General features: G+C 43.8%; 1 protein-coding gene across 1 annotated transcript in view; it reads left to right on the forward strand.

The window, feature by feature from the left end:
• Positions 1 to 12,903: 12,903 nt before the first annotated feature.
• Agbl1 (ATP/GTP binding protein like 1) overlaps positions 12,904 to 18,954 on the forward strand; it is an 842,475-nt gene continuing 836,424 nt past the window's right edge. The window contains exon 1 of the mRNA XM_021168273.1: positions 12,904 to 12,954. Within this exon, the coding sequence (XP_021023932.1) occupies positions 12,904 to 12,954 (51 nt within the window). The remainder of the gene's footprint in view (positions 12,955 to 18,954) is intronic.

An 18,954-nucleotide genomic window follows, 5' to 3' on the forward strand; every position in this document is an offset into this window, starting at 1 on the left:
CCCACTTTGGGTCTGTCACTGGACCTTCTTTTCCTCAGGCTCCTCTCCATTTCCATCCCCGTAATTCTTTCAGACAGTAACATTATGGGTCAGAGGCGTGACTGTGGAATGGCAACCCCATCCCTCACTTGATGTCCTGTCTTCAGGATAGGTGGGCTCTATAAGATCTTTCTCTCCCTACTATTGGGCATTTCATCTAAGGTCTCTTCCTTTGAGTCCTGGGAGTCTCTCACTTCCCAGGTCTCTGATTTTTGCACCTTTTCTTAATGAATTGATTTCATAGGATAATGTCACACTTGCTTACAACTCTTGTTAGAGGCTGAGAATAATGCTGGAAGTTGGGAGAAATGAGTTCCTGGCTCTTCCATGCAACAGCTAGGTGACCTGAAGCAAGTGGCTTATCACCTCTCTGGGCCTCAAACAGTTCAGGTGAGATCGTTGCTCATATCCATTTTCATCCAAGTGTTTTATGAGTCTAAGAAGACAACTTGTAAGAGAAAACACTAAAAGGTGTGATCAGGTGGGCCAGAAGTTAGAATTTCAAGCTCCAAACCTTAACAGTTGAGCAGCTCTGGGAAAGTTAGTCAATGGCCATGAATCTCAGTGTGTGTGTGTGTGTGTGTGTGTATATATATATATATATATATATATATATATATATATATATATATTTATATATTTATATATGAAAATAAAAGTACTTATAATGAAATGAAGTGACTGGAAACATGCCAAATATCGTACACTGATTGCTTTACTTTTCCCTTTATCTCTGGTGTCCAAAAAACCCAACCAATCATGCAAAGCAAGTCTCTTATTTTTTCCCTCTTCTTCTATCTAATGCCATTTACTGAACATCTCTGGAAGTCCAGGTCCAGAGGAAGGCAGTGGCTTTGCTTGGGTGAACATGGATTTTTAGGGATGCTTAGTTCCAGAAGTCTCTGGGATGCTCTGTGAAGAGGTTATCATTTTGGCTAAGGCACCACCTATCTCTCTCTCTCTCTCTCTCTCTCTCTCTCTCTCTCTCTCTCTCTCTCTCTCTGTATGTCTCTGTCTCTGTGTGTGTGTGTGAGAGAGACAGACAGACAGACAGACAGAAGACATGCGTACATACATACATACATACATACATACATACTTAAGGCAGACAGACAGACAGACAGATAGATGGGACGACTTAGAAACATTATTTATTTCCTTTGAGACAAGGTCTCTCTCTAGCCTGGAGCTCACCAGTTAGGCCAGGTAGACTGTCCAGAAAACCCCAACGATGCCTCTGTCTCTGGCCTCTGTGCTAGGATTATGAGCATTAGCCACACTCCTGGCTTTTCCATGTGGATGCTGGAGATCAAATCCAGGTCCCTGTGCTTGCGCAGCAAGCATTTTACCCCTCCCCCCAATCCTCCCCTTAGCTCCAAGATATAATACCCTTAATACCCAACTAACTTGTGTGTGTTCCCCAAAGGCTTTGGAGGCTACAGTATCTTAAATACCTTCCCAGCCTGGTAAATCTGGGAGCTACACAGCTAAAGCAGACAACAGCATTCATGGAACTCTTATCTCATTTGGAAAATACCCATTGTTCCCAGAAGGGTAATTCAGGGGTTCACAGAACTCTCCTCTGGGCTTCACAGCTCTGTCTCTGTCTGACCCTGTCTACCAGGTATAGCCTTGACCTCCTAGAAAGGTGAACTGATGAATGTTTGTCCCTACCACAAGTTGACAGGCATCACAACAAACTTGTAACCCTACCCGAGCTGAGCCACAGAACCGGAGCCACAGGCTGAGCCAGCCTTTTCCCTTGGATCTGACATCTGAGCCACTGGCAGTCACTAGCTCACCTCTGAGGGACAGTGACCTATGGGGCCACCTGAACTAAGTCTGGGAGTCTTTGCTTTTCTCTGGAGGCAGCCTGGACCATCTGCCCTCCCTAGGGTTGTGTGCTGGGAACTGTTCCTTTTCCCAGTTTAACTTCAGCCACAGTGATTTCTGCAGGGATGGGCAGGCCTTGTTTTCGGGGAGAAGGATTAAGCATAAAGGTTACAGGTTGTGTTTCCTTGCTGAAGTAACACTTTACGATCTTCATTGATGCAAAAGAGTTGAATGACAGGGTCAAGCAATCATGTTGAATGAAACCACTGATCGGCCTTCACTTATTTTAATCATTTCTTGTCTGCAGATGTGGGCACTGCACGTATATACCCTCTGAGGCATGTGAGTGTCTGCATGCATGTTTGTTGACTTTAGAGGTCAATGTCAAGTGTATGCTTTTATTGCTTTCCAACTTATATTTTATGACAGGATCTCTTGAAGAAGCTGGAGTGCACTTATTTTGCTAGACTGACAGATCAGCAAGCCCTAGGCATCTTCCTTCCCAGCTCCAGGAGTATAGGTCCATGCCATTGAGCCTGTCTTTCATGTGGCTGCTGGGACTCAAACTTGGCTCTGCATGCTTTTATAGTGAGCACATTCCTGACCTCACCATCTCTTTAGTTCTGTTTGTTGTCTTAAACTGCAAAATCATTTTTTATCTAGGATGTAGGAGCTTTTTGTCTTTTCCTCTTTCTGACCTTCCTCCTCCTCCTTTGCTCCATTCCTTCTCCTTTGTGGTCCATGCTTTCCCTCTAGAACGGCATGCACCTGCCTTGCTTGAGTTTAGATTCGAAGCTGCTTATCCTCTCGCATTGCAGAGCAGAAGGAAGCAGGGAGGAAACAGGGAAGCCCAGCAGACAGGCCCTGGAGCTGGAAACCTCTAAACCAGCAGCAAAGTCCCCATTTCTGCATGGAAGCCACGGGCTGCGAGGGCTTCATTTGGGCGTGGGGATTTGCACCATGAGAAGGACAGTTGCTTTCTCCCAGGGCAACGGTTCTTGTTTTCTTGTGGAAACTCATGCTGCCAAAAATTGATAGTTTCTCACAGCTTGCCTGACAGGTACAATTGTCGCCTGGAACAGAATAAAGAGACAATGCAAAGTAGTTCCTCTAAGCTGCCTTTAATTGGCTCTTCAAGTCACTTTTCTGAGATGGATTAATCACACTGAGACACAGTATGTCAGCGCAGCTCATAAAACCTGCTTTCCCCCCTGATCATTTTCCAGCACCCAGAGATATGCAGTGTCGAGCTGGTCCTTATATAAAGTCCTGTTTTAAGATCTTACAGAGGCTGGCTGATGGGCCACACCCACCCATGTCTTGGCACACTAAGTCCAGTGGACAGCTGTGAATCGCAGAGGCAGATTTAAGTGCACATGGAATTCTTCCCACTTGTGAAAAGGAGGCAGAGACCCTCCCTCTCCCCAATCCACCACTCTGTTGGCAGAAGGTTGTATTATGCAAACTCTTGCCTGGAGCTCTGCAGAGATTCCTATTAAAATTCTATTTCCTATTTAAGGACACTTCTGTGTGAGTATTGATCACTGGACCAGGGCCATTTTGGTGCTGAAGAGACTTCCAAGTGCACCCGGCTGTCCTTCCCCAAAGCGAATATGCACATTTGAAGAAAGTCTTTGGCTGCGGCAGTTTTAATTTTGGGTGTAAAGCTCAGTAACTTGGAAGGAGAAAGCCACGGAGGCTCAGTATCCATGAAGCATTTAAGGCCAAAATCAAATCAAATCAAATCAAATGTGCACAAGTTAATCTTAAACACTTGATGGTATGCAGATTTGCATCCCTGTTCATGTAAATCACTATAATGAGAATTGGTTTCAAACAGCCAGATGAGAGCATCGTTTCTCCATTTACTTCCTAGTCTGAGGGTGTGTGTGAGAGAGAGACAGGTACTTGGATGACTTCCCCAGGCCTTCTTCAGGGTGGTTGGATGGCTGTAGGGTAGGGTGAGAGGAGGGGGATGATGAGGGAGGGGACATCTAGGCTGGATGGTTGGCTCATGGCTGAGGTGTCTTCTGCAAGGGTTCAGTTGAATGCTTCTCTGGCTGAGACCTCATGGCAGGTACTCATGGTATGGAGGCAGGCTGAGGCTCCGTGTGGAGGGTGGCAACTTTTTGCTGGCTTTCCTTTACTGGTCACCTGTAGCTTCTTGATGAATGGATCTTTTCAACTTGGGTGCTTCCTTTTAGGCAGTGAGGACAGTCTCTACGGTGATGCTCATAATAGGGTAGAGTCTAATACAATGTAGTCTAGTCACTCATTGACATGTTTTGCTAGCTAGAGGCAGGTCCTTCCCACACTCAAGAAATCATGGGAAGTCAAGCATAGATGTGAAGACTGGGGAGTAAAGTTGCAGCATGGGAAGCTGTCTAGCTGTCTATCATTCTCTCTCTCTCTCTCTCTCTCTCTCTCCATATGGAAATCAGAGATCAAATTTGGGTTGTGTTCTTCAGCTGCTGTCCATTTCCTTGAGACAAGGTTTATGACTAGATTCTGGGGCTAACGGAGTAGGTTAAGATGGCTGCCCAGTGAGCTCTTTGGAACAGTCTGTCTCTGCCTCCCCAATGCTGGGATTATGCATGTACACATACATGCTACCATGCTGAGTGCATTCAAGGGTCAAACTCAGGTCATCCTGCTTGCCTAGCAAGGACCTTTTTACCTTCGCTGTCTCCCCAACCTTATCACACCATTTCATTTGCACCCAAGTGTCCCGAAAGGGTTAAGCAATGTCAGCTCTCATGTCACCTAGATAGCATATCCTAAGGTTATAGGACACTGGCCTTTTTTTAAACCCTTTGAGTATTCCTACTTGTTTTCAGCTCTTTTGCACCCTTCTAAAGGAAGTAGTGACTTTTGTTAAGCTCTGTTGATAGAAGACAGAAGATTTGAATTTGAAATGCTCCTCTGATGTTATTCTTAATCAAAATTAGTTGTCTGGCTAGATCATCCCTGTTCAGGGCTCATACTGGATCTTTTTTGTTTGTTTGTTGAGAAAGGACTGGGGTGGGGGTAGAGAGTAGAAGAAATCCCACTTGAATTGTGTGTGTCCCACAGACTGAGCATGGGGGTGAAGGATTCTATTTCTTAGATTTTGGCCTTGGATCAAATCAGGTTGTTTGTGAGTGTAGGGGTTTTGCTTCTGAACTACTGTAAAGGCAGACAACCCCGTGTTAGTTGTCATACTGTAGAAAGGAAATCCAGAATGGCAGCTATGGCCTTCAAGTCATCATGACATTCCCAAGACAGCTCTATCAGAAGTTTTAATCAGATGTTAAATTAGTAGAGCACTAGAATCATGAATGTGGAAACTGAAACTTCCACCTTGACCATTAGACGCCAGTCTGATGCTTGAGCATGCTAACTACCAACTTGTCTGTGCTTTATGTGGGGATACACATTTTTAATGCATTGCCCATTTACATCCATTCAACCCCTTTTCTGTGCTTGCTTCAGCACTGAGAAACCAAGGCATAGAGAATGTATATGACTTATTAAGTTACGCAACCAGAATTGGAAGTGCTTGGAAGTGAACTGAGGTTGTGATCCTAGAGATCTTATTCTTGGCTGCTGCGCTCCAGATCCACTCATACTTCCTGCTATAGAACAGTGATTAATATATGTATGTGGGGTGAATGCGGAATGGGCCTGCCACAAGGCAACCTGTGCCCTTAGCCTCCTAGCTCGTTCCCATTAAACCCATGCCCCTGTCCAGGCTGGTGTTGGGTTCCTGTAATCCTGGCTAGCAATCTCTCAGCCTTTGCTGAGGAAGAAGGAAACATCTGAATGGATGGCCCTGATGGCTGATATCTCTATTCCTCCTCCATTGCACTCTGGGCAGCCTGGCCTGAGAAGCCCTTGTTTCCAACTTGCTTGTGATTTGATACCTCATCTTGGGGGCTCAAAAGCTGTGAGCCCCTGGGCTGGCTAAGCTGCAAGGTCTGATGGACATTCCATAGCTGTCAGCACTGTAGGCCTGGCTCCTGATGAGACTGGCATGGAGGGAGGTTTTTCTTGGCTTTCCTTGAAGAAGTCTGTCAGGTGTCCATGAAGTCCTGAGTAGATGCTGAGTAGAGCTGGCCTTCTGCCTCCTAGGGCCAAGGGTATGGTAACCTTTGCGCTGCCTCTTGCTGACAAGGCTGTGAACATTGGCATATATACTACCCAGCCCAGAGGAGGGACTTTCAACTTTTCATTGGTGGCCACTGGAATCCCAATATATGCGTCTAGTGCTATGCAAGGCATTATGTACACAGAGGGATCCAATGGCATTTAAAAGAATTAGGGTCTAGTGATAGAATACTCACACTGGCTAAGGATTACAACACATAATTACTACTTTGTTATTTGTATGTGCTCTGGAGACATATGATGCGGAGCATTCATTTCTTCCATTTCATACAGTGATAATAGGGTCAGATGCCAAAGAAAGAAGGCATGGATTAGTGAGGGATAAAATCAGTTCACCTCCTGCATGGTAGCATCATAAAGTAGTCTAAAAATAGTAGTGGGCATGCACTAGGTGTTCAGTGATATGGTTGTGGTGGAGATGGCAGTGTTGCCTCTGTTCCCTTGCTGTGAAATTCCGAGTTTGTTTTCTTCCCAAAGGGCAAAGTCCACAGTGTCGGTCCTCTCTTAACCCCTTCAGGTGAGTGTCCCTTCAGCTCCTCATCCTGGCCTCCAGCCCTATAAGACCACCCTAGAAAGGCTGAGCAGGTTTGCCTTGTTTGCAATCTGTAACTCTGCACATGCCTTGTTGTGGTCACAGGAGGTCACCCCAGAGATGTTCCGAAGTGACCAGAATGCCACGGGTTTCTCCTTGTTGGGCAGGAAAAGGGATGTTGTGTCACTTCCTCCACACAGTACCCTCTGTATCCTGAGGAGTCCTGGGCAACACTGTTCAGACAATTCCTACCCACTCATCACCTTCCATGAATCCCTTCCATGTGCGGAACGGACTCTGCATTTGTCCCAGCGTTCCACCTTTGTGCATTCAACTGAACACAGGTTGAAAAACTTTCAAAAACTCTCTCTCTCTCTCTGTCTGTCAATAATCCAGATCTGATTTGAAGTCTATGTGAAGATGTGCACAGTGCACACCACACACCATGTCAGTTAGGAAGGTCTTTAGCCTCACTGGCTTGGAATCTGCAGAGTGTCTTGGAAAAATTCCTGTCTACAACTCTTAATCCTCTCATCAGTTATTTGAGATAGGTTTAATTGATGCCATAGCAGTAGCAATAACATTAACAACACCCACATCTATCAAGCACTAGGCTGAGAACATTGTGGGTGTTTCTTCCAAGAGTACTCTCAGACCCTTGTGAGCCAGGCGCTATTACCCTCCCATTTAAAAGATGAGAAAATTGGGTCACAGAGAACTTGGTATGTTTCTTAAAGTTATACAGCAGTGAATAAGGGAACAAGGGTTTGAAAACACACACATTCTGTATATAGAGAAGAGAGATTAGCCCAGAGGGAACTCCGCCTTTCTCCTTTCCTTCCACAGAAGGGACCTGCATCCATGAACACTGAAGTCACCATCAGAATCATTTGTATTTCTGGCTTCACTGTGGGCATCTTCTCCTGTGATCTATGCTGTCTGATAGTCCCAGGAAAGCAAACCCTGTTTGCCATTTAAGAATTCAAATCCACTGAGTATTTTTCTGCCCGAGGCTTTCTACACATTCAGCCTTTCTGTTCAATAATAATAATAAAAAAACTGGAAAGGATTTTGGGAGGGTTTCTACCTCAGAGAGCCTGTGCAAATACTAAATTAGATGGCCCACAGATAACAGATTGCCTTTTAACTGTCTCCTCCACTCATAGTAGGATTGGGATCTTGAGTGGTCTCCATCTCCAAACTCATGGGTCATAGGCTTGATCCCCAAAGTAGCCATGCTCATAGGTGAGGCCTTTGAGAGGTGATTATTTCTTGAGGATTCTGCCATCAAGAATGTATTATTCCCACTATGGAGTTAGCTTTTTCGGCTACTGGGAGGTGGTGGAAAGAAACGTCAGGAGGTGGAGCCTAGTTAAAAGTAGGTCACTGATGTCTTTATGCTTTATTTTTATTACATTTTTTTTACTTTATTTGTGCGGTTATTTTGTGTGAATGTATGTCTCTGTGTTACATGCATGCAGTGCCTGAGGAGGACAAAGGAGAACACCAGATTCTATGGTGACTGGGATCTCAGATAGTTGTGCCCTTCCATGTGGGTGCTATTAATCAAACTCTGGTCCTATGGAAGAGCAGCCAGTGTTCTTAAACATTAAACCACCTTCCCAGGTCGGATTGACAACCCTTTGGAAGGCATATTTTGTCCCTAACCTCCTCCTTCTCCCTTCCTCCTCTTTGGCTTCCATGAGGAATGTGGTTTTGTTTAACTACCTATTCACTGCCACAATGTGATGTTCTACTTTGCCCCAGGCTCTTAATGGTAGGGTCAAGAAATTGCACTAAAACATGCCTTTCTTTTTTATTAAGTTGAGTATCGCAGGGGTTTTGTTACAGTGACACAAAGCTGAATAATATGACTACCTCACAACCAGGAACTTCACACATAAAGAAAAGGTGAAGGAAGGCTTTTGAGGAGCAAGGGGGACAGTTAGTCAACTCTGATACATTTTCCAAGGCAGCTTTATAATGGCTGGGGAAAGTCGAGAAGCATGTGTATATCAATATGCACACAAGATGCATCTGATTAAGAGCGATATTGAGTATTATTTGAGTAAGATTTAGTCTTGCTGTTAAACTGTGGATAAAATTGTGCATGTTAAGTACTGGGGAACTCAGAGTAATATGAGATTTTCAAAAATTCAGCTGTTAACCACCTTCCCTGTCTTGTTTTGTTTTACTGTGAATGACTGTCATGTATATCATTGTTCACTTAATATTCTCTTACCCCTTGGCTCCTTTCTAATCCTTCATTGTTTATTACATTTACTCTTTCTCTCTGTCTCTCTCTCTCTCTGTCTCTGTCTCTGTCTCTCTCTCTCTGTCTCAGTGTATGTACACGTGCAAGCAGGCACACATGCACTCATATGTGTGTATATGTTTGGTCAGAGGACAATTTGCAGGGCTCTGTTCTCTCCTTTACCACATGGGTCTTAAGGATCAAATTCAGGTTGTAAGGCTTGGTGGCAAGTGTCTTTACCTACTCAGGCATTTTACCAGTCCACATTCTAATCTTTAACATTCAATATAGTAATTAATATCTCAGAAAACATGTTTGTTGTGGAAATTGTAGGTAGGTTGAAATAAAACCTACCCAAATTTCAAGAATTCATTGAAGTTACCCTGAAATTTCCTTCATGGGAGGTTGTTTTGAGAGAATATAAAAAATGAGACCACATTCCATTCGTCATGTCTCGGCTGTGTGGCCACCTCACTGAACTGAACTTGGAGCTTTGGTCACTCTGCCTTGGAATGATCCTTGCTACCTTTGCAACAGATGCCTTCCAGGTCATGCTAGGCATTATTGCTGTTGGGAAATAGTCGCCTGGTGAATGTGTGGGAAGAATCAACACACTTCTTCCCTTATGTCTCTGGCTTTACCCACTGGTCTTGCTTCTAGCTATTAGGACCCACCCCTCTTCTTTGCTGTACTTGCTTGGGTACTGATGTGTCTCAATTGAAAACAGTGATTCTCACCCTGTAAGTCATGACCCCTTTGGGGGTCAAATGATGTTTTCACAGGAGTTGTCTAAGACCACGGGAAACGATAACTTACACTATAATTTGTAACAGGAGCAAAATTACAGTTACGAAGTAGTAATGAAACTAATTTTATTGGTGTGGGTTACCACGGCATGAGGAACTGTATTAAAGTGTTGCAGCATTAAGAACACTGAGAACCACTTAACTAGAAGCTGGTCATGTTTGAGCAGCCTGGGACTCCCCTCTGTCAGTTAGGATAGTCGTCATTTTGCTGCTGTCCTGAATTCTGACACACCTCCTCAATGCTGGGTACCACACTGGTCCTCTTCAGATTAGATCTGCATTCAGCTTCTCTTCTTCTTGGTAACAGATACAACATTTATCCCCTTTTCAAATGTGATGATTTCGGAATGGAGTAACGCATTGGAAATATAGGGCCCTGCTGACAACCAGGTCTCACCTCTGGCTAACCCCCAAGCCTTTTCCACATTCAATACCAATTCACTGAGGTGTCCAACTTTAGTTTTACACCACTGGTGTTGAGGACCCAGGAGAGGAGCTGTCACCTGACTCTGTTCTGTTTCATCTTGTAGGACCTGGTTCATCACTCAAGGCTGCTGACATCTTTTTGGAGCCCAACTGTGTCATCTGATGTATTTCTACCTTTCTCAACTGGTGTCATCAGAAAACTGATAAGCAGATAACATTTATTTTCATGAAAGTCATTGATAAAAATGTTGACTGGAAAAATCATGGGATTCTGATGATATTAGGAAACACACTCTACCCCAGTGAAATTTATTAATTACCACTATTTGAGCATTAGTATGCTGCCAGCTATTGAATAATGCAGGCCTATACTTAATTCTCCATTTTATTAACAAGATACAAGAATCTAAAGCCTGATATATTGGGGTAGGAAAGCATGTGTTCAGTAAGGGATTTATTTTGTCCAAATAAAGTTTTGATCCTGTTTCCAGCTCCTAGGAGATAAGCTCTGAGCTCTGGGAATGTTCTGTCTATAAGAAGGTCTGTTTACCTGGGATCCTGTGCCCGGCCAGACTGTTTATGCAAACAGTAAGATTTATGTTAGGGTCTTAGCCTGGAAAGTACCAACTATTTTGGAATTGTTAGAAGCTAAGTGTCTTAGTTAGTGTTTCTATTGTTGTAAACAGACACTATGACCATGGCAACTCTGATAAAAGAAAGCATTTAATTGAGACTGGCTTACAGTTTCAGAGGTCTAGTCCATTCTTGTTATAGTGGGAAGCAGGAGAGTGTGCAGGCAGACATGGTGCTGTAGAAGGAGCTGAGAGATCTACACCTAGATCAGCAAGCACTAAGAAGTGAATGGGACACTCTTCCTCCATCAAGGCCACACCTCCTACTAGTGCCATGCCCTATGGTCCTATGGGACTCATTTGCATTCAATCCACCACAAGACACCACACATTATGATCAATGCCAAGGAAAACCCTAGACCCTGAGTCATGGGCAAGCCTTCTTGGTTAGTCAGACTCCGAGTGTGTGTGTTGCACATGTTGCTGTGGGGAGACATGTTGACTGTATGCCTCCACTGGTAGATACTGCCAGCTCAAACTTGCTCTTACCATCTTTTCAGACTCTTATCCTTGACCTTTCTTCATCAACCATTCTTGTGAGTCCTTGAAGATAGTGACTGGAGAGGCATTGACTTAGCAGGTGGTCTTAGGGACTGAAACTTGCATCAGGAATCTCAGGAGAGCACCTTGTTTTCTTTGGATCCAGAATGTAGATCTTTCTGGGCTTCTTCTAGAGTCTTCTGTTTGTCTTCCTTAACTTCCTTAAGGATGCAGGCAAGAAGGCAACCTCCCAGAGGCTCCAACCCAAGGGAGGCAAGGTCCTTCTCTTCACAACTGTCCCATGTGTTTTAATGACATCCATTTCACTCTATTCTGGGTAAGATACCATGTACAGGAGGGTTCCAAGCTCTAGCTTCGTCCTGACCTTAGGAAAATCTGTACTCTGACGCAGAAGAGCATACTACCCTACTACTAGGCATGTACACTTTAGCCTAAATGGATGCCCCCTACTCTGTCTTTAAAAATACATGAAAAATTCTCCCTTCCTTTCCCTTCTTTCCTCTTCCCCTCCCCTTTCTTCTTCTTCCCTTTCCTTCCCTTTCCCCACAAATAAGACTGACTTTGATCTCACAATGTAGCTTAGGTTGGTCCTCTTCCTTCCTTAGCTGAGACTATAAAAGTGTACTAGGATAGTTAACAATTTGTCATGGAAACTTCTTAGAGGCAAGACCTGCAAGAACTCACCCTTGAATTTAGACTCATTGGCCACACCTGACCTCTGACTCAGAGCTGACACTCAGTTCAAGTCTGACCTGCAAACTTAAACTCTTCTCCTCAGTTGGACTACAAGGCACTTCCGGCAGCCACAAGCTAGATGTCTGGGATGCTCTTGAGAGTTCTCAGCTCTGCAGGAAGTGTCACCTGGGAGGTGGGTCTTTCCCCTGTTATCCCCCACTTGTCCCTTCCCCTCTCTTCACAGCAAAGTCTTTTTGATCTCTGCTGCTGTGAAGAAGGGCTTTCAGCAGGAAGTCAAATTAGTGCTCACAGTTTCCTGCAAGCCTGGCTGTTTGCGGCCAGACTTGTGCTCCTAAACTCTATGCTCCTGAACCTTTCTTCATGTCTCTTTCTCTGATTTCCTCTTCTGTAAAACAAAGGTAGTTATAATAAAACTTACCTCTCTACAGTCACAGTGCAAATGACAGGGTTATATAAAGGACATGGTTCGTAAAAAATGTTCAGGGTAGTTATTTTCCTTTCCTGCTGGAGCTTCTGTCCCTAAGCCTGGGACCTCAGGGAGCCCTGGGCTTGTGTGCCCTGAAAAGCCACAGTTGTGCAAGCACTCTTGGGTCTCCTGTTACAACTAGGAGCAGGCAACAGACCAAAATAAGTGTATGCGTGGCAGTGGGGGCAGGCGGGGGAACCTCTGCAGGGAGTCTGACCAGGTCAGCTGGGAATGCTTGTCAACCATCCAGGGTGGCTTTTCCTCTAGGCTCCTGTATGGGTCTGGAGGTGGGTGAGTGACTCATGAGGGTGCCCTCCCTACTCCTACATCCAAATGTTCAGCCCTTCCCAGAGCCAGGGCTCACCTAATCCCCATAGTGGGAGTCAGGGGGTATCCACGCCTGTGCTGAAGGCTAAGGTTGCACAGTGGTAACTTCACCCTCTGCAGCATGTGTAGCTGAGGCCTCTGCAGCTCAGTCTCCTGCAAGGCAGGCAGCGAGGTCATCTTGGCAGGCATCATCTCTCTAGCCAGGATCCAGCCTCAGGCAGTGGTGCCCCAGGACCTGAGCAGAGATGGCTGAACAAGAAGGCAGTGGCCTGCAGATGCTGCTGCACACGCTCCAGGTAGGAAATGCACAAGCCAGTGGGGTTTGCTTTTGCCCAGCTGGCCTGTGATGCTGTATGAACACTCAGTCCTTTCTGGCAGCCAGTAGCCTGGCTTGCAAAGCAAGCAGTAGCATAGGCACCAGCTCTCACCTTGAAGCTGCCCTAAGTGATGCTATGGTGTTTAAATATTAAACGAGACAATGTTGATGATTGTTCTGTTTAAATTATTGAACCTGGTGGGATCAAAGGCTCTGGCTAAAAGATACAGATTTCCCTGATATGGGAAACTAGAGAGAGAGAGAGAGAGAGAGAGAGAGAGAGAGAGAGAGAGAGAGAGAGAGAGAGAGAGAGAGAGAGAGAGAGAGAGAGAGAGAGAGAGAGAGAGAGAGAGAGAGAGAGAGAGAGAGAGAGCGCTGTCTGGCAGATGAAGGATGTGTAGTAAAGCTATTGAACGAGGCTAAAAACCTTGATAGGGGCTTGGAGAACTGTATAGGAGGAATGAGTAGCTAGGGAGAGAACTTTTCTTGCTAAATGGTTCCTTCAATAAGCTTCCAAATTGCATTCCGCATCAGACTGGCCCAGGATGCTAACTGTGTATATTCTCAGGTTAGATGTGGCCAGAAGTCATTGGAACCAATCAGGGCCTGGATCCTAGGAATTGGCTTTCTCCCTGGTGATGTTATTCACTGGTAATTTTGAGAAGCCTTTTTCTGGGGCAGTGTTTTGCAAAAAGTGTTTGCACTGTGGAGTCACCTAGAGAATGATGGAAATACTGATGTCTGGAATGCCAGCCCCAAACAAAGACATGAGTTCTCTTTTTTGGGGGGTGGGGAGAGAAACCCTCATTGAAAGTTTGGAAATTTTTGGTTCTTAATACACAGCTAAAGTTGAAACTGCTTGGAAAGATACTTAGGTTTTGTGGGATTCAGAGAATGTTCATGCTCAGGGAGATCTGACGGGTTTTCTCCCCTGGGAGGCTTCAACCCAGATGTTATGAACAGAAATCACAGGACAACAGCCTTCTGGGGTGGGGTTGGAGGTAGGGGACTAGATTTTTGTCAGCATTCTGTATTTTCTCCTTTCTTCCAACTGAGAAATATTTGCTTATTGTTCATGCAACTTAAAATGTTTAGGGAATCTACCTTGCAGGTATTCAGAGGAGAATAAGTCCTAGCAGCGAATGGAGTAAGTTTTCAATGTCACATGACTGTTGAAAAGGAGAAGCTGGGCCAGCACTCAAGAACTTCAGATTCATTTGCATGAATACATTTATGTCCCCCACCCCCATGTATGTTTGTGTGTGCATATGTCCATGTGTGCATGCATATGTGGATGTCAGAGGACAACCTTGGGTATTTATCATTCTTCCCCTTGATCTTTGAGGCAGAGTTCTCTCACTGAACCTGGAGCTTGCTAATTCACAAGGCTGCCTGGCTGTAAATCCCAAAAACCTGCCTGTCCCCATCTCCCAGTGTTGGGATTTTAACCACATCTACCATGCCTAGCTCTTCTGTGTGGATTCTGGCAATCACACTCAGGTCCTTATGCTTGTAAGGTAAGCACTTCACTGACTGGGTTGTCTCTCAAGACCCAAAGTTCAGTTGTTGAGTGTTGTTTGCCTCATTGTATGTGATGTGTGGAAGACAAGGACATATCTGCTTCAGGGGTGTGGAAGGTGGGAGCAAACCTCAAGATCAGCTGGTGAAGTGTTTCTAAAAGCATTTATGTGGCTAGATGCTTTGATCATCAGATACCGCAAGTTAACATTTTGTTGTAATTTCTGAAGTTATATAGAATTCTTGCTTAACTGCTGTTCACAAAAGTGAAAGACTTAGCTGATTAGAATTTCCTTGCTCTAGCTGTTTGGGATAGAAAGATGCTGGTGGATTGGTTTCAAGAGCTCAGTGGAAATGAATGTCCTGCAGTTGGCTGGAAGTCACTGCAGGTTCAGCTTAATCTTCTGTCTTCCTACCAGAGGGGACTTATAATTGATATTTAGAATGAGCACTCTAGGGCACTGCAAGATTCTCAATTATCAAAGAAAGATTTAATTATTTTCACTAGGACCTACTTAGTTTCCAATTAACTAGAACATTAAAATAACACCGGTGTGTTTCGTGCTGGTTAGTTTGGTTGCAGTGTACTTGACTTGAGCCAGTTTGACCCCTACTAAGTGCTTCCAGGACCCCTGTGTCTATCTATACCTGTTGTAAAGTTAGAACTATAAAATCCTTTTAAAACGTGAACCCAGAGAGAGCCTGGAGTCATCGTGGATGATGGATTTCATGTCCTGTCCCAATACCTGTTCCCTTTTGGCTTCATTTAGAGCAGTGGTCCTCAACCTTCCTAATACTGTGACACTTTAATATAGGGTCCTCATTTTGTGCTGACCCCCAGTCAGAAAGTTATATCGTTGCTACATCATAATTTTACTACTGTTATGAATCACAATACAAATAGTTGATATGCAGGATGTCTGATATGTGATCCTCCAAAGAAGCTATAACTCACAGGTTGAGAACCACTGAATGAGAGACTCTGAAAGGCTTCTGAAAGGAGTTACGCAGAAATACTTCTAATTAGGAATTTCCAAGATTTTGCTAATCCAAACCAACCCTTTCCCATTATGCTCAAACATGATGGACAAAAGGCTTTGTGAGGCTTTCCAAACCTCTAGAGAAGATGAACAGAAGGTAAGCTTACATTCTGAGTTTTGAATAGTGGCTCAGCACCTAACTGGGGGAAAACCAAAAGATAACAGGGCTTGAAAGAGCACAGTCATTGAGGCAGATGTCACTGTTATGCCTCCACAATCCTAGAAGCCTCCTTCCTTAAGAACATCACCGCTTTGGAATCACAACATAAGCCTGTGCAGATGAGGATGGGACAGTTGTTGTTTTCTCTTTTCTTTAGTTTTAACCCATCCTGATTTCTGTCCAGAGTACAAGAATCAATTTTCTACTGAGATACTTTCCAAGTTCCTGGCCTTGACGGCTTGAGTTTTAGGTAGAAAATTAGCTAGACTGATGGGAATATTCAGGGTAAAAGGGAGCCATCTACAGCTCAGTTCATAGAGGCAGAGAGGACTGTGGTCCAGCCCCATCTCTAGAGCTTACTGGCTCTTTATTCTTATGTAAGTTCCTTGACCGCCCTGACCTTCCCTCTATGGATCTATGCAGGGGAAGCAATAAAAAAGTAATGGTTTCTAAGCATTTAGTGTGAGACTTAAAAGAACATCTCATATATTTCTATCATATTTTAGAAAGCACCTGTAAAGCATGCATGCTGTCCAATGCCTGTGGTTTTGATGATGTCCCTAGAGGAAGACACAATTCTGAGATGCTGAGAACACTTCTCTACACCCTTCATAAACCTGCCCTTTCCTGGGTGGACTCCAATACACTTAGAAAAAAGGCAGGTGTCTCATTCTGTGCTGTTCTTGTCTCCTCTTGTGGTTTCAGTTAATGGGGAAGATGGGGGACTGCCAGGGTCACAGGATGTGGACTGTGTGCCAGCCCTGATGTCACAAGCCCTCATCCAGCAGTGTCCCATGAAATGCCAGTTAAGAACCTTATTGAATCATGAAAAATATATAATGATTAGGTCAGCTTTGGCACACTCCATGCTGTGATATGGGCACGTGCTTGCTGTTTGCATTCATACTTTATTATTTTATGATATAGCTGTCCAAACTGGATCCCAGGCCTGTAGTTATGCCAAAATGTGTATCACTGACTGCTTTTCTCAAATGAGGTTCCAAGAACATCATTTATTATGGACTGTGAATAAAGTAGGTTTCAGGATGTGGGGTTTCCTGTCTTGAGTAAATACTGACTTTTGCTAGTAGGAAACCTGGACGGGGGCATCCAGTCTAGCTTTTTCTTTGAGCTTGATCCTCCAAGGATTATTTTCAAGATAACAGGTGACTTAGTGCCTTGGGACATAGTGAGGGTGTGTGTGTGTGTGAAACTGATGACTGCCTCATTCATAGAATTTAGTCATTTTTGCTTCCACGTGTGCTTGATAATTTCCCTTGTAGAACACTTCACCATGGGGGATGAGGATCTATCCATGTCTTTTATCTATGGGACTAGGTTGGACAAAAAGAGCTTTCTCCTTTGACAGAAACAGAAAGGCTTGGACAGATCTAGCTAAGCATTTCCTACTTGGATAGAGAACACTATGAATTGACTTCCCAGAACTTGCTAACATTGTTCTCTTTGGTTGCTTGAGGAAGCTGAGTTTGTTGGAGACTTTTACCTCAATTATGACATGAACATGAATATAGAATAAACTGTCTTAATTTTGATCACCAGTAAAGAAAAGGAAAAAAAAAAACCACCCTAATCTCATGCACAATGGAAAAAAGGTAAAAACATCATAATGTATCCTCTATCAACCCCTAAGGGACAACCATGCCAATCAAACTGACCCTCAAAACAAGCAAACAAGCAAACAAACAAACAAAGAAACAAACAAAACTGGACCTCAAAGGGAATGGTGGCTGCATACAGATGTAACATCTTGGAAGTAGAACAAAACCTTCACTAGGTGTTTTTCTCCAGGACAGTACTGATTTCATAGATTATCTTAAAGCCTTTTGAGGTCAAAGAAAATGGACAAGTGTTCTTTTGTGCCAAATGGGTACCTTCATCACTTCATATCACTCTGCCACCCGTAAAGGAGGTGTGTCTGTCTGCCTTTGAGGTGAGACGATCACTGCCCAAATGAAAGTTGAAGCCACCCAAGGCTCAATAACATAAATTTCATAAACTACTATGAAAGAGGATGTGAAGCAGATCTCGCCACTACAAAGTCTGTCTGAGTCTTTCTTAAGTGATGTTGGAGAGACCTACTTATTTGTTACTTTGAGGGAAATACTTTGGCCTGATGAAATTGAAGGCTGAAGGAATGTGAGTTTCTCATAACAGAGGGAGGATTATTCTACATCTTAACAGCGGGATGGAAAATAGCTCCTGATAAAGGAGGTAGTGCTTTTGATATGGGACAGTTACATATTCTCAATACTGTCCATGCGCCACCCATCATCCACCCCCTCCATTAGTCTATCACCTTTTCTGTGATATAAAAGATTCAGAGGGCCATTGGGTGGGTGGGATATGAGAGAGAGAAGACACATGATCCTTTGTTTAAAACTGTGTGTTCCTGGACAAACATCTGCTGCTCCTTTGTTTGAAATTTCTTTGTCATCAAAATGAGATTTACAATACCTACTAATAGGCTGCCCATAACTTTAGAAAAAATGTATACAAAGGCATAAACACAGGGGCCTCTGTTCAATAGTGGCAATCATACTTAAAAGCGGTTCCTGTCTTCATGAAAACCTGATTCACATGAGAAAGTAGGAAGATATATTTGAAAAATAAATTTACATGGCATAACAGCTGTGGTAAAAGTGAACACCCTGAGACAATTCCATGGAATTTGGAATGGAAACAACTCCTGGATAAGCCTTAGAAGCAAAGAACATGAGATCATGCATACCTAGCAAAAATATATAGGGGATTTGGGATGATATTCAATTTGATTAAAATAAAATGCATACTGGAAAAGAGATGGAGACAGAGGTTTGCTTAGGTTGTGAAGGGTGTTGAGTGGTAAGCTTCAGGCCTGAACCACTCAGAAAAATTCCTGTTAATTCCTGAATGTAGCTGCAACCAAGGTGACATTTATAGAGCTGTTTGACCTGGGTGATACTTGATTTGATGCAACACTATATTGTGTTGTTATCAAATTGGATATCCTTGCCTTACTTTTCTTTTCCATAGATTTAATTCTTATTTTAATATGTCTTTATGTGGTATATGTAAGTGTTCATGTGGGTATGTGCTCGTGTGCTATGAATGTACATGGATGTGTTCATGGATGGATGTGTTTGTGTGTGGAGGACAGAGACTGATGTCCAGTCAGTGTGTGTATGTGTGTCTGTGAGAGAGAGAGAGAGAGAGACAGAGAGAGAGAGAGAGAGAGAGAGAGAGAGAGACAGAGAGAGAGAGA

Source organism: Mus caroli, chromosome 7, assembly GCF_900094665.2.
Source record: "Mus caroli chromosome 7, CAROLI_EIJ_v1.1, whole genome shotgun sequence".
Classification (NCBI taxonomy): Eukaryota; Metazoa; Chordata; class Mammalia; order Rodentia; family Muridae; genus Mus; species Mus caroli.